Raw genomic sequence first — 16,586 nt, 5'->3', positions numbered from 1 at the left:
AGAATGAATAGCACTTGATAGCCTGTAAGCCACATAAGCAATATACGATCCTCAGATTTTTACTCCTTAACACATTATGTAGAATTACCTTAACAGTAGTTCTTTGGGTAGTTTCTTGTTAATAAGGGCTTCATCATTATTTGAGAAAACCTGGAAACAGAAAGAAAAAAACATCCTTTAAAAAGATCAACAAGAATAATAGCTTTTAGAGAGTCTTTTCACCTTTTACTAAGGTGCTTTATTATTTTAAATTACTGCTAATGTCAAGTTTTGAATATGTTAGTTGGTAATACTATAAAATTATTTCAATGTACACAACCAGGCCACACCCACACATACACCTGCTCTTCCCTGGTACTAAGATTTAACTACACAAAAATTAATAATCATTAAACAAGCAATCAGAAGCCACACTTATACCCCATAAAGAAGTATTTTAGGCAGTAGTAAAACTTCTAGCAATAGCAAGACACATACAAACATGCAGTATTGCAGGATCCTAAAACTGTCCCATTACAGAAAACAGAAACTGGACACTTTCCAGTTATTCAGGTCCCTTCCTTCACAGCGTAAATTCTTTAGCCCAGGTGTGTGAAGATGGCTAAATTATAATAATCTAAAGATTTAAATAATTAACTGCCACAGATACGACGGTGGCATGACAGCAACTGCTATACAAGCAAGAGAAGCACCTCCACAAATGCTACAAGAAAACCAGAAATACCTCTCACCCAGAACTTCGTATTACTAATATATCTCCTAAGAAAAAGAGAGTGGAGAAACTGAAAGAAAATGCCCAAGACAAAACGCAGGCAATACTAAGATTATATAGGAAAAAGCTTCCACAAGAGGCGAAAAGGATCAGTCAATCAACAGGTAAATGGAAACATTAAACAAAGGAGATACTGACCAGACTTATAACTTATTGTAAATATTTAAGTTTGAGAAATTTTTCCAGAGAACCACAGCAATAAACAAAACAGAAGGTGAATCAGAATTTAAGGAACTACAGCAGAGACTGGAAGAAGTCAGAGACATAAGCAACGACTCCCCCTGTAAAGAGAAGACCTTAATGGAGTCTATTTGCTGTTCGCATTATCAGAAACAAAAGCTAGAAAGAGAGATCCATAATAGCTAAGAGTTTTCTCAATGCTAAATGGTAAATTTGAAAACCACACAAAAGAGAAACATGAAACACAACTGGAAGAAATATTTCCCGTCCTTCACTAAGAATATGCTGTTCCTGACTCAATCATCAGGGTATTGCCCCTTGTCCATCCTACCACCAACACATACCACATACTTTGTAACTATTTGCTTTGCTTCTTGATTACAAAAAAGGAAGCTCAACAAGAGGTAGTTCTGAAAAAAGGTACATCAAGTAAAGAATGAAAAAAAGCTGAATATAAGCTTGGCTCTGTCTTCATAAAAAAGGGAGACAGCAGAAAGCACCCACCTGAGAATTCTGAAAATATCTCCCTAAAAACTACTGTAAGATTAGAAAACTTGCATTTCCTTCTGGCTGCCATCAACAACCCTTTTTGTCTTCCAGTATATCCCAGGTTGATTTCATGTTTAACTGCATACTACTGTTTCTCAATTTTGACACAACAACAAAAGCCACTTTCTTCAGCCACCACCTCTGTGCGCAGTTATCCACACATCTAAGAACAATAAAACTGTCAACTTTCAAAACGGACCAACAAGTTTAATCAAGATTCCTTTTCCTGCAACTGGAGCAGCACAATTATTCACAGACTAGTGACTGCAGACATTCAAAGCATAAAACACCTATGCATATACACTTCAATAAGATAATTCTGCTTCCTTCTTGGAGAGACATTCTTGGCTTTAGGCAGTTCCACATGGCTGACCATAGGTTCAGGTTTGCTCTGGTTCTGCTTTACATCCGATACCTGTTGCTGTCATTACTTTCAGCCTTTATGCCGAAATACACTATGCATATCAATGCTCGGTTTAGAACTGGCTGACTGCTTCTAAGCTTGGCAATTAATAGATTTATGAATTATCTGCATGTATGCCAATTTAATATTATATGCCACTCACTGCAGCTTATAGCCCGAGAACAATTGTATATATTGGGATAATTTTTTAGAACAGTCAAAACATAGGCCTAATTCTGTTTATTGCAGCACTCCTTAGGAGACACGTATGCCATCCTCATAGAACTTAAGATCACTAAAGAGTGAAGCAGGGAAATATTCTTGTGCATTACAGGTCAAAAAAAAAATGAAGTTGCAAAAAAAGGAAGTTGGAAGTTACCTGCGTGAGAGCACACAAGGTCTGTGGTAAAACAGGCAAGTGAACTTAGATCTCACTAATTCTCACCCAGAATCCGAACATTCAGTATCATACACCACTAAAAATCTTCTTTCAACTTAATTATTCTATAGTTGCAGATAATTCCTCAAAAGTTACATCACCTAGCACACGCTTCCCATTTATATGCATCAGTATATATTTTTAAATAAAGCTACTTTGCAGACTGCTACTAGTTTAGATGTGTGTCATCACTTTGTTAGTTCAAAAGCCGTTATTGCCTGTTTTTTTTTTTCCTTTAGACCGTAGATTCACAGATGTACAATAACATGGATATATGCTCACCGTGTGAAGGTGACACAGCATTTAAGTTAGTAAGGTATGAGCAAGTTACTATGTCATAGAATGAATCATACAATATGCTGGGTTGGAAGGGACCTTTAAGGGTCATCTAGTCCAACCCCCCTGCAGTAAGCAGGGACATCTTTAACCAGATCAGGTTGCTCAGAGTCTCATGGAGCCTGGCCTTGAATGTCTCCAGGGATGGGGCCTCCACCACCACTCTGGGCAACCTGTTCCAGTGTCTCACCATCCTCATTGTAAAGAACTTCTTCCTAATGTCTAATCTAAACCTACTCTGCTCTAGTTTAAAACCATTGCCCCTTGTCCTATCGCTACATGCCCTTGCAAACAGCCCCTCCCCAGCTTTCCTGTAGGCCCCCTTCAGGTACTGGAAGGCCACTATAAGGTCTCCCCAGAGCCTTCTCTTCTCCAGGCTGAACAACCCCAGCTCTCTCAGCCTGTCCTCACAGGAGAGGTGCTCCAGCCCTTTGATCATCCTTGTGGCCCTCCTCTGGACCCGCTCCAACAGGTCCATGTCCTTCTTGTACTGAGGGTCCCAGAGCTGGACACAGTACTCCAGGTGGGGTCTCACGAGAGCAGAGTAGAGGGGGAGAATCACCTCTCTTGACCTGCTGGCTGCTGTTCTTTTGATGCAGCCCAGGACGCGATTGGCCTTCTGGGCTGCAAACACACATTGTTGGCTCATGTCCAGCTTTTCATCCACCAGTACCCCCAAGCCCTTTTCCACAGGGCTTTACTTTAATACAAACAGCTACAATGCATGCTCAGGACTTTTGAGTATTTCGAACTACTTATCTGCTCCTGCGTTAAAAAGCCAAATCACTACAAATCGTAGCACAGACTTTTGGAAATAGTATTTTTCTACTGAGGCCAAGCTAAAAATCTAAATCTACAACCAAACTGGCAACTCTTATGGGAAAACAAGCTTATAATCTCTATATGTTTACGTGAGATATCTTTAGACTTTTAAGTTAAAGTTGGATGGACAAATTATTTTGAATACATGACAGCAGATACGACCAATATGGTTGCATTTATGAATCCCAGTTAAAACTGCAAAAAATGCAGCTTTTACTACTGAATGAGAAGCACACGACTTGCTCAGCCACACAAAGTACCATGTGTGCTACACAAGTCACAGGTGAGGCCACAAACAGATTCGAAGCCGTCTTCCCTCAAACAGTAAGTTTCATGTGTTCTTGTATGCATTAGCTATAGGTATCATAAAGTATTATTCTTACGAAATAAGAATATTTAGAAAAATGAAATGTGTCTCTCTGAACTACTGTTTTACTCTGAAAAAAGTATGTTAGTCTCCAGAGTCATGCTGCATTTGCATCTGAGAAGAAAAGAGGGACATCTTTAGAGGCTCTCCAATACTAGTTTTCCCCCAATGAAGAACAGTCATGGGATAAATAGGGTAGTCATCCTCTAGATGAACATTTGTAATGTGATTTTGAATGTGTGCAAACAGAGAGAAAAGAGAGAAGGTGCAAACAGGATAATATATTTATTCTTTGAACACTTCCTGATTATCTAAAACTTCCATAAATGAAACGAACACCTCGAGTACATTTATGTATCACCTCTCTGAAGTAAACAGTGCCATCCCTTTTATTTTTTACTTGATTTTTATCACATAACTTCTAGTCTTCTGTTTCTATTTATAAAAAAAAAAACCACCAAAACCAATCAGTCAAGAAAGCACTCCATCGCTATAATATTCTCATAATCTTGTCAAATATGATTTATTTTTCTTGAGTTACAGATAGTGCTGACAATGACATGCCCTTAAAATACCTGTATACAATAATACAAAATAATAATTAAGAATACCATAGATGTAGAAAGAATATTTCTTCTTTCTTTGCTTTTGCATTTGGTAGCAAGTTTGAGTGTTAATGATAAGGTATCTCAAACTCTAGAAAACTGTGGTTTTAACTGTATAAAAACCTGAAATACAACAGATGAATCTGTGCACAAGGAAAAAGGATAGGCAAGATTGAACATATGTAATAAATGTTACTCTAAAACCAGCTCTAAATTTCCTGTAAACATAAGAAAAGATACAGAAAATCTCTATATTCTTAAAGGAATTGCAAGAACAAACAAAACAAAACCCATGAGAGAAGACTGTAATTGCTTATTACTTGAATCTTGAGCTATTTCTTACATTTCTTAACCGACCTCTCTTGGTGGTATCTTCACTGTACTTCTGAAAGACTGGTTATAATGAACTAAAAAGGGAGTAATTCCTAAAAAAATGACCCGATACTTGCTTACACTACATTTCTTAAGCAGCTACCACTTAATTTTTTTAATCTCTTTATTGTATAAATAAAGTATCCATTGTATAAATCTGTCAAATCCAAAAAGAATACTCTTGCCAGTTTGCCTTCCCTTACATGTTATTAAACATACTAATTGCCACTAGTCCTAGAATATAACTTCTTGGTACACCACAGTTAGCTTGCCATCATTAAAAGTACCACGTATTATTCTCTTCTGGTCTAACAGTTAGTGATAAAGCTCTCCTGTATTCACCAGCATTACTCAGTTAAGAAATCTTTTCTGATGGAGTTGAGCATTTGTGTTTTACACACGGTCTGGCAAAGAACTGTAATATGCTCAAAAAAGTTAATTTTTCTCTACAAATAAACAAAGGAATATTCATCCTGGTTTATCACGCTTATCCAAACCACTTAGGAATACCCTTCAACTAGTATTTCAAGATCAAAATAAGGTTATACTACTAATTTTGTTGATAGTCTTTATGTTTTTTAATGATGCAATTTCTGTTATTGTTCAGTCTTTTATTGAAGAGAACTATTTTCTTTACTGATGAAACAGTTTTGTTAGCAGCTCAGCCATGACGGCTCAGTTCCACAGAGATATTGATGTATCTAATTTCTACTGAGATATGGACTTTCAGCCTGTCAACTTTTCAAATCCAAAGTTATTAAAAACCAGACTCTCAAAAATAGCCTTGCTTAGTAGTGTGCTGAAGTGAGTAATTATGGGAATGCAGATATGGGAAAGAGGGAAGATGAAGTCTGAGAGACCCCAAAGAACATCAGCAAAAAGTGAAGACAGATATATACTGAAAACGAGGCCGAGTTACTTATCAAGTCAGGAATAAAACTCATTGTCATTGGGTCATTGTCACCAAAGGAGACAGTAGTTTAGAATTAAATCCATACATTTCCTATGGCTGACAGAGCAAATGTCCCAGTTAAATTGTAAATATTGCCATATGTTAAAAGCATCAAGTCTTTCAGGTTTTCACTGGCAAGAACAGTATTTATGTAGTATTGTTTATACAGTAATGTGCATCGTAAGAACAAGATGTTTGAAAGGAAAATCCTAACAAAATAAAATTAAGCTTTTATTCACTTCCCTTGACATACAGAATTTTTTTACCAAACACAAACCCCACCAGCTTGCTGCGCATCTCTCCTCCTCAGTGGAGACACCTAATTGTTGCCTGTGCAATTTCCTCTTCACATTGCTACTGGAATTGCCCCTTGCCATACATCAGCAGAAGAGCCAGCACGTTAGCTTTGCTACCCCAAGCAATTCATGAGCACATGGAAGTAATGAATGGCATCCTAAAAAGCTCTCTATTTAAATACAGCAGAAAAATGGAGGAGGAAGAAGAAAAGGGAAAACAATCTTCCTTTACTATAAATTTCGGGTTTTCTCACGTGTTACGCTGTAGTGTTCTCTAATAATCTCGCTGTTAGCTGTCGCTTCCTCCAGAAATGTACAATTAATGCATTAGACTTCAGCAGACTGGCAGAATCATTTAACACCATGCAAGTAGCAAAACGTAACTGTATCTAGGCAACAAAAGGAGTGTTAGGCGAATGGATATGCATTGCCAGCAGAACTGAAATAAGTGATATTGAAGACACAACAGCTGATGGCAAAGGGCTGGTGTTAAATTAGAACCCATGGTAAAGCTTTCTGTATAATTGATAAAATTACAACACACCAAAGTGAATGTCGAAAGGCGATGCCAACTTGAACCAAGGCCGTTTACCACAGAGACAGACTGGAAAAGTCTTTTATTTCAGCACAGAGACACTATCTACCCTCCATGGTCCCAATCCTATGATCCAGCTGCTCACATGCTCCGTCTCAGGCTTTGACTTTGTGAACTTTAAAATCCCAGCCATCCTGGTCTGTCATGGTCTCTAATCTCTTTTCTCCTTGGACACCCTCTACCAGAGCCCAGGGCACTGTCTTCAGTAGGCTTCTAGCTTCCTCCTTGCTGTCAGATACCCACTGAATCTTTTGCACTGGTCTATCCTCAGGATCTTTTCTCTTCCAGCCCCGGGACAAACTAACTGACCAAAAGCACCTAACACGTCATATTTTGTTCTTACTGTGTGGTCATCTTCAACAGCTAAGGCTCACCTGCAGAGAACAAGATCAAATACACCTGGGAACATTTCTCTGTCTTTCCCTAACACCTTCCACTGACCTAGGGCTGCTTATAAGGGTCATACTGCTTTTAAAGTTTCCCCAGAAAGTGCTGTCCAATATAAAACCTGCCAGGCAGAAGCAGCTGGCCACACTGCCCGCTTTGCTGCTTGTTTTTCTTCCAGAAGAGCCATCATTCTTGTTTTGCCAGCACTGGTATTCATACTACATCATTCACATATTACTGGAGGGTATCAGTCTGGCTCTGCAAGGCCCTGTTCTCGCTGGGTGACCGATCAAGGTCATTTGTGAACTTCAGAGCTGATGTCCGTAGCTGCACAACTCTATCTCAAGGCCCCTGGCTGTTCCAACTCAACTGCCTCTTAGCGTGGGGCAGCAGGTGCTTGCAGGTTGCCTTGCCTGCTGTCTCGAGCACATCAGCTCATTCTCAGTTGACCAAATAGCTCGCATCACCCTTCTCTCTGTGTTTTTCAGTAGGGCAGTCACCTACTAGCAACAACATATATGGAAATCACCAATCAAGCCTTTTCAAGAGCATGGCTTAATTACTGCAGCCAAGGTATTAAGGCCTAGCAGGTTAGCCTGACCTGCTAGCTGAGCTGACCATTCTTTAACACAAGACTTAACCTCGTCTCCCTACAGTCACCAAAGAGACAGGAATCCTCTAAACCAGCCCCACATATTAAGTACACGTTCACATACTGCTGTCTTACCAGCACTGTTATTTAGGGTGCTGCAACACGTATTTATTTAAATATTTAATTAATTGTAAATTCTGATACAAACCAAAGAGGCACAGAACAAACTGAAAGTTGCATACATTTTTCTGTTCCATGTCAACATTTCAGACTGACTTGAGTGTGATAGTTCCTATTTTAACTTGTTAAAAATTATGAAGGGAAAATCCAATGGTTTGCAGAATTAGTGATTGACCTAATTACTTGCAGGCCTAAAATTCAGTTGAAAGATACCATTTTATCAATACTTGCTATCATGTAACCGATGTTTGGTAGCACTCATGACAGAAAACGTTAGGTTCAATCTAATACCTAACCAAAACAAACAGACATTACACTATTATTTGCAAAAAAGGTCTGCAAGTTCTGCTTCGCCCACATTACTCTGAGGCAGAAACTACATGGAAGACTAACCCTCCATGCAGGTTATGATCCACCTAGTACACACTTTTTCTTTTAAAGTATCTTGTTCTAACCACTACCAGAGATGGCAAAAAAACCCTGAACCACATGGAAAAATAAACTGCCCCTTACCTAATCTTTCACAACTGGAGACTGGTTCAGCTCAGGAAAAAAAAAAAAAATAAAAAAAAAAATAAAAAAACAACTACTGTTTAAACACTAAGAAATTTGGAAAAAGCTGTTAATTGTACCCCTGTATATACTGTAAACATACATAGAGAGACAGCTGAAAAAATAGGTTTGACAAAGCTTTATCCTCAGCATCTGTTAGTCATATACTGATTGACAAATCTTTTCTTTGGTTTGTATTCTTTTTTTTTTTAAAAAAAAAAAAAGAATTAATGACTGAATATTTCCTCTTCAGATATCCATTATTCCTCTTCTACCATTATGCACTTCCAAATAAAAACAGTACATGATGAAACATTTAGACACTATACCTAAAAAACAAAATAAAGCTTTCAATTAACAACTAAATCTACAAATAACTTTAAAATGGAGCATGGGGAAACCCGTATCATCTACTTTACAGGCTTGGAGATCAAAAGACCTGTGGCAGAAAATTAAAATCTGATGGATGAAGCAGTTTTTCACTGTAGCCCATCACGAGTGTAGGTCATGCATCGTACAGATTCTGTGCTTTCTTTTTCTTGAGCAGGCAAATAACAAATTCCTCCTTCACCAACCAAGCACAGACTCAAATGCCAATTGCAAAAGCATAAGTTCAAAACACCTGAGAAAGGTACTTTCCTTTGACCGCTCAAGTTAACTTTAAAACTCTAAGCAGAAATACTGGAATATTTTCTGAGGCAGCTTCCATCACAACATTCACAGGGACTGTGTGCTCAAATTATGATTTGTTTCATCGCAAAAATAATCCACTCAGTTTCATGCAGTCTTGTAGAATCATGCTATATAAAACACATTCTCAGACATTCAGAGCATGATACATTTCTGAAAAATCAGGCACAGAGAAAAGTTGTTGTCTGTTTGCTTTAATCCAGCAGTATTTGGTTAGGGATAGCCATTCAGTCTCAGCCATCCAAATTTAATCCACATCCCAGATTCATCAGAGCCCTTAGGAGTACACCTTTCAAAACTCCTCCTCCGAATCATCACTTCTGCAGATAGTTGTTTTTAGTGACATACATATGGCTAAATTTTATTCACCGTCTCCAATATTAGCATACAAACTAACACACTGATGGCATAACAATGGAGACCTGAAAGCCCCCCAGAGTGTGCACAGAGAGATTCTTCTGCGGGTCCATTTCCCCAGGAGTGTGCACCATTCTAATTTAGTCTGACACAGTCCTCCCTCCAGTCACGCAATCCCACATTCAGAAAGGCAATTCTTTTTCTTACTGTATGTAGCTCAAACTATAAATGAAATTACAGATTAAGTCCTTACTGCATAGTTCAAGCAAAATCCCTTCTTCCAAGCACCTGTGAAACAAAAATTTTGAGTACTAATATTTCACCCCCCCGACATAAATGTTCTACAAAAGATATATTTGAGACTTAAAATGTATAGTTCATTACAGAAATTACTCCATAGTTTCTACAAAGCCATTTCAAAGCAGTGCTTGATCTGCATCATAAACACTATGTCAGAACTGATGTTTTTTCCTAGTACTGAGAGCGTGAAATCTTTATTACGAAGAGCAAACCTTCTCTGCAAGGCAATCTCCCTAGAGTACAGAGCAGATAAAAAGATGACACAAAATCTGTGTTGCGGCTGCACACGCCATATATGTAGTGTATAATTAATAAAAGCTTTCAGTTATAAGAGACAAAATTAGGTACCTCTTCATGATTACAAGCAGCAATTATAACTGACTTCAAAGGAAATAGCATCACAGTAGCAGTTCCAAAACATCTTTTTCAAACTGTTCCAAGAAAAGTAAGAGGTTGAGATTTAGAGGAGAAACTGGACACTCAAGTAGCTGTTACTATTTGCCAAAGTTTATGGTTCATGAATTTCCGCAGAAATAAAATAACCTTAATACTTTTGCTTAAGAAGTAGATTAGAGACCATTTTCAGAACTACAAGCACACTCAGACATTTTGCCCCTTAATATTCAGATAACTACTACATAACATCAAGTCACGATATGGAAATGCCTTTCCTCTGTGAAGCTCTGACCTCAATTTCAACCTCTGAAGACAGACAAACTTGACATACTGGTAGAGTTTCGCATTTATGCAGATTTGGTGATGTCTTGTCTCTTTATTGATTTAAATTTACAGAACATACTGGTTAACCAGTTCAACAGCAACCAAATCCAATGAAAACATAGTTTACTATTTCCTTCTGCCTGAAGGAGAACACAGGAAAACACTGGGATAGAAAAACAGAGTATACCGTAAAGCACGGCCAATATTTTAAGGGTAGCAGCTTGATACCAAATTTTAAGTACTTTCTTGTGGGCTACACAGCAGCAGCTTGTGGTTCCAAGTAGTCATAAATGCACAAGCCCAGAAAAGGGCACATTTCCAGTTCCACTCCTCCTCTAGCATGAGTGCAGTGGATCATCCAGGCAAAGATAACCCAGAGGAAATCATTCAAGAGACTTGCTGTAGTTGATTGGATCAGCTGAGGTGCCCTTGCATTTTAAGCAATGCAACTATTATTGTATTTCCATTACCTTTCTGTACCCAACAGAAATTATTTTAGCCCATTTAAAGGCTTACATTCATACTGAAGTTTTGCCTTTTTTTTTTTTTTTCTCCTTTTGGGAGGGGGATGGAGCAGGTAGACGATAGGAGAGAGGTCACTGGAGTCAGCAAAAATTATGCATCATACAGATTTTGTGCTTTCTTTTTTTTTTTTTTTTTTTTTGAGCAGGTAAATAACAAATCCCTTCTTAGGCATCAGACACTCAAATACAATTTGCAAAACCCTAAGTTCAAAACACCTGAGAAAGGTACTTCCCTTTGACAATTCAAGCAACTTTGAGACTCTAAGCAGAAATACTGGAATAGAATCTAAGGCAGCTTCCACCACAACATCATTCACAGGGAATGTACTCAAATTAAAACTAATCTCATCACAAAAATAATCCATTTGGTTTCATGCAGTCTTGTAGAATCACACTATAGATGCAATTTTTCAGATATTCATAGCACAGTACATTTTTTGAAAAACTAGTCTGAGAGAAAAGCTTGATCTTCACAAACTACTAAAGAAAAATTTTAAGCTCAAGAACAACTAGTTTAAACTTTGGTACAGACATACAAGTAGTATCTTGATCCTGAAAAACAAACATGGAATTGACAGAGGAGATACCAGTATGCTGAGAATTTTAAATCCATCATTATACTCCTTTAATGCCTTATGTGTACCTTTTTCTGTTGTAACAATGGATAAAAACTTCCTTCATTTTTAAGAATGCAAATCTGACTTCCACCATTTACAAGTCACTCTGCGCTTACAAGTTTCCTTCTCAGAAGCTTTACAAACAACTAGAATATCCACCTCGTATTAAAAGTTCAAGTGGAAAAGCTGTTTTGTAAAAGCTCAGACAGCTGGAGTGCAACCCTACCACATTCAGATCAAGTCACCCAAAATACATAGCTCAAGTATGATCAGAAATTGTAACAGTTTTTGCATCCTGCTAAAACATAAAGAGAAAAAAAAATAATGAAGAAACCCTTAGAGTATACTGATCACCTTCCTAAAAAGGTTATTAGAAAGAATGCAAGTGAATGTTGTGGCTATTGTCTAAACTAGCTCCAGGCTACTGTCTGAACTGTGAGGGAAAACTCTTTGGTTTCACAGTTTCACCTGGTTTTGTCCTACTTAGGATATTGCGTTTATGTGTATTTCTGATTCAGTAGGAATACCACCAGAACTATTGCACAAGTTGATAACAATTTGTATGAAATTAGTGCAGCTATTCTGATTTCTAATTGACAAAACAGCTGAAGTACTGTTAATGTGTAGCCTTCTGCTGGCATTCAGATTGATATTGTCACAGTGCCAAAATTAGTACTACTTTACTACAGTAACCTAAAAATAGTCGCTATGCTTCAATGAAAATCTGACTTTTATTTTAAACTTTCCACATCTGCTAGCCCGATGTTATCCTTAATTTCAACCAAGATGAGTAAATATTTCAGTCTATTGTCAAAATAAGCGAGCAATAAGGTAATGGTCCTTCTGATTTGTAAGAATATTGATATTCCCTATACTATACTGGTGTTAATCTGACAAAATTAATTCCTTCCTCACCTTTCTTGAATTTTAAACTGTGCAGCTATGGAGAATTAAGACGGAAAGAACAACCTAAACAGGACTATAACACAGAGCAATTCGAGTATAAGCATTCATTGAATAAAATATCTGAAAAATTGGAAAAGAATTTAAAAAATTACACTATTTAATCCTTTTCTTATCAGCTGTCAAGTGCAACTAAGGAACTGCCCAATCTAAGAATCTGCACAGGAGCAAGGCTGATCCAGGATAATTTCTGAGATTTTTCCTGTGCAGTTACAGCAACAACAATTCAGTGTTTCTTTTCAGATTCTGTCTGCTGAGTTTAGACTGGTAAAGGTATCTAATCAGGAATGTCAAGATGGACCACGAAGGAAAACTCCATACCAGGAGTTTGGTAAATGGAAAATATTTAACTATATTGCAAAATAGTTTATAAATATTTTGTTCATTGTTTTTCAGTCTTTAATTTTTCCTAAGTTTAGAACATGATATAAATCCGTTTAATTCAACTGACATTTGAGATACTGTATCTTCTCTGATATGGAGTAAGATGCGTGACGGAATACTAATATGAAGTAGGACATGTCATTAAGTCTCATTGTAATCACTTCAACCAGTGCTACACCATCCACAGCCTCATTCACTGATGTTTACTCTTCCTTGTAGCAACAGATATATCCTAAAACCTTTTCAAACCAAATCCAACATGATTCTACATAGAAGCATACTGCAATCTCACACAGTCTATACATATTTTTATCACATCTCACATTTTAGTTTTCAAGGTTGTTTTGCTTCGGTTCAAAACATACAGGCTAGAACCGGGAAGGAACAGAAGGCAAAGTGCAGGAGAAGAGTGAGAAGGGACATGAACAAGCCTTCATGCAAAGAAAGAAAAGTTGTAACACCACAGGGATATGCTCCTTCCCTTTGTAAGGCTAAGCACTCCCTCCCCTCTACTTGCTGCAGGAAACCTACTATCATTACACACACATAAATATAAACATAAAGTGATTTTCTGCCTTAAAACACTGTGTGTTTCCCCACCTGTGACAGGCTAGCAACTGTGCCTTCTTCCTGTATAAAACTACCCCTGCAAAGCAATAAGGCATCAGACACTTAAATGGTAATTGAAAACAGGGATCATACCAATATCCTTTCCAAACATGCCTTGCCTGTCCCTACTCACTCCCCCTTACACGCCTTGTCATCTTCCTTTAACAAACATCATGATGCACCTCTCCCCTGCCACTCGCTGCGTACACGTACTGTATCACATCCCCACATACTCTCCCCACAGAGCAAACCTCAACCACTCTTCCTCCTTTGCCGCACCCTCCACACACATACACTCCGTGACACACCATCTCCACACAGATGCAGCAAACCTCATGCCCACCACATGCATACCACCAATCTATTATCTTTATAAATGCATCTGTGCATACACATAAACCATCACAGCTATGCATACTTACACATATAAGCAACTGACACTCTATACACACAAAATACCATAACCTGTATCTGCTACATACATATAGAAGTACAGATAATCCTTGCCACACCCATAGCATACATGCCTATAAAAATATGCACATATTATGCCACACCCAGTGTTCACTATATATATACACACACAGACACAAGCCCAGACACCAGGAACAGACACAACTACATACATACGATGCCATGTCATGTCCCTGCATACAACACCACATCTCTGCCACAACACAAATACACACATACCCAAACCCCAAATTATAGCAGGTACATACACACACACTGACAGAGGCACGTTATGTTCACGCCCTACCGTACATCTGCTATGCACTCACATCCCAGGCCACACCCTGGCTTACTGCACATGCATAAGATTACAGCACAGCACCTCACCCCTGCACCCCATGCATCCACACCGTAACACCCCACTCTGTGCACACACACACACACATTAGCTTCATCCCTACTTTATACAGGGGGGCCGACACACCTCTATCTCGCCCCAGCCGCTTTACACACCCACACATTCTCTCCCCTGTGTTACACAGGGGCACAACACACCCCCTGCCACCCCTGACCTGCTCTACACACAGGCAGGCTCCAACCACGGCGTTATACAGGGCGGCAAGACACCCCTCACACCTCACCCACAGACACGCAGGCATGGCCTCTCCCCGCCCGTGCTACAGCGAGGGTCAACGCAGCCCCACCTGCTCTGCACAGACAGACTGACAGACTGTCTGTTCCCCACCGCTACGGCGGGGGCCGCCACAGCCCCCGTCCCCATGCCACGCAGGGCCGCACGCCCAGCACCGCAGCCGCACCGCCACGGTGCTCGCCCGCCCCCCCCCCCGCGCCCCGCCAGCCCGCAGACCTTACACCCGCCCCGGCCGCCACCCTCCCCTCAGGGCGAGGGGCCCGCTGGGCCCCGCATCCGCTCCACACGGCCCGGCTGGCACTCGCTCCCCGCGACACCGCCCGCCCCGCCACCTGCCCGCCCCGCCTCGCCGCCGCTCCCCGCCCTGGGCCCCCGAGCGGCCGGCCCAGCCCCCTAACCCCCGGCGGCGGCTGGCCGGGCCGGGCCGGGCCAGGCCGGGCCGCAGGCTCACCATGGCAGAGGCGCAGCGGCGAGGCCGGTTGTCCTGGCGACGAGGAAACCCCCGCCCCCCCCGCCGCCGCTGCCGCCGCCGCCGAGGAGGGCGCCAGGTGCAACGGCTGTGCGCGCGCCGCCACCGCCTCTACCGCCGGAGCTGGGGCGGGGGCGGGGCCCGCCGGCGGCCCACGTGACCCGGCACCGCCCCTGCGCGGTGGGGCCGGGCCAGGCCGCCCCGCCCCCGCGGCTGCCGGCCCCGCCCTCCTGCCTCAGGTGGCGGCGTGAAGCGGTGGGGGGGGCACGGCGACATGGCGGCCGCGGTGGGGGAGGTCTGCGGTGTTCGCCAGGGGATGACAGCGGCGGGAAGGGGGGGCGGCGTCGGGCAGGGCGGCTTGGCGGGTTCCGAGCACGGTGAGGGAGGGCTGTCGTCCTGGCCCGGCCCCTCCCGCGGCTCTCACGGAGTCATAGAATGGTTTGGGGTGGAAGGGACCTTGAAGATCACCTAGTTCCAAGCCCCCTGCCATGGGCAGGGACACCTCCCACTAGACCAGGCTGCTCAAAGCCCCATCCAGCCTGGCCTTGAACACTTCCAGGGATGGGGCATCTACAGCTTCCCTGGGCAACCTGTTCCAGTGCCTCACCACCCTCGTAGTTAAAAATTTCTTCCAGATATCTAATCTAGAACTACCCTCTTCCTGTTTAAAACCATGACCCCTTGTACTACCGCTACACTCCTTCATAAAGAGTCCCTCCCCATCTTTGCTGTAGGCCCCCTTCAGGTACTGGGAGGCCGCTTTAAGGTCTCCCTGGAACCTTCTCCAGGCTGAAGAACCCCAGCTCCCTCAGCCTGGCCCCGCAGGAGAGGTGCTCCAGCCTTCTCATCATCTTCATGGCCCTCCTCATGCAGCTGCCTTTCCTCCCAATGGGAAGGGACTGACAGCCCTCACCAGCCGGCCCTTGGGATTTAGAGTGGCCTGTGAAGCCGTAGGCGGCACAGCACTGGTCTTCCCTGCATGCTCTCCTACAAGGTCTGGTGGGTGTTGCCAGTGCAGGTGTAGCTGCCACCTCCTCCTGTTTGCAGCCTGGGATACCGGGTGAAATGAGTGCCGGCGACAAGTTCAGTCCCAGGCGCTGCTTCATGAACTGGAGGGGCTGCGACCATGAGCGTGCGATCGCTCGTGTCGCACCCGTGAGGGTAGATAACGGGGGATGCTGACACCTTAAGTTGCTACAGGAAAATCCGTAAAAGCTTGTCTGTCTGAGAGCCAAGCGCTTTAAAGCGATGCGTGCTTGTGAGTAAGAGCACGGCTTGCTTCTGCAAGCGCTCTGTGTAAAAGCGCTGTCAAAGCCAAATACAATATTGTTAATAGCACACTTACAGGCTACATCTGTTCAGCTGTCACAATACCGCATGCAAAACCGAGAGATGGGAAAAACTGGGGAGAAAAGATTATCCCAGCAGGTATTGTTTTCTGTTGATTCA

General features: G+C 41.7%; 1 protein-coding gene across 1 annotated transcript in view; it reads right to left on the bottom strand.

Annotated features, from left to right (window-relative positions):
* The window catches only part of FBXL2 (F-box and leucine rich repeat protein 2), a 55,520-nt gene extending 40,247 nt beyond the window's left edge, over window positions 1–15,273 (bottom strand). Inside the window, exons 1-2 of the mRNA XM_063324072.1 lie at window positions 15,120–15,273; window positions 89–150 (exon numbers count right to left, since the gene is read on the bottom strand). Of these exons, the coding sequence (XP_063180142.1) occupies window positions 89–150; window positions 15,120–15,122 (65 nt within the window). The 5' untranslated portion in view covers window positions 15,123–15,273. The remainder of the gene's footprint in view (window positions 1–88; window positions 151–15,119) is intronic.
* Between the last annotated feature and the right edge of the window lie 1,313 nt (window positions 15,274–16,586).

The sequence above is a fragment of the Chroicocephalus ridibundus genome, chromosome 2 (assembly GCF_963924245.1).
Source record: "Chroicocephalus ridibundus chromosome 2, bChrRid1.1, whole genome shotgun sequence".
Lineage (NCBI taxonomy): Eukaryota > Metazoa > Chordata > Aves > Charadriiformes > Laridae > Chroicocephalus > Chroicocephalus ridibundus.
Note: the sequence above shows the minus strand (reverse complement) of the source record. Positions and strands in the feature narration are given on the sequence as shown.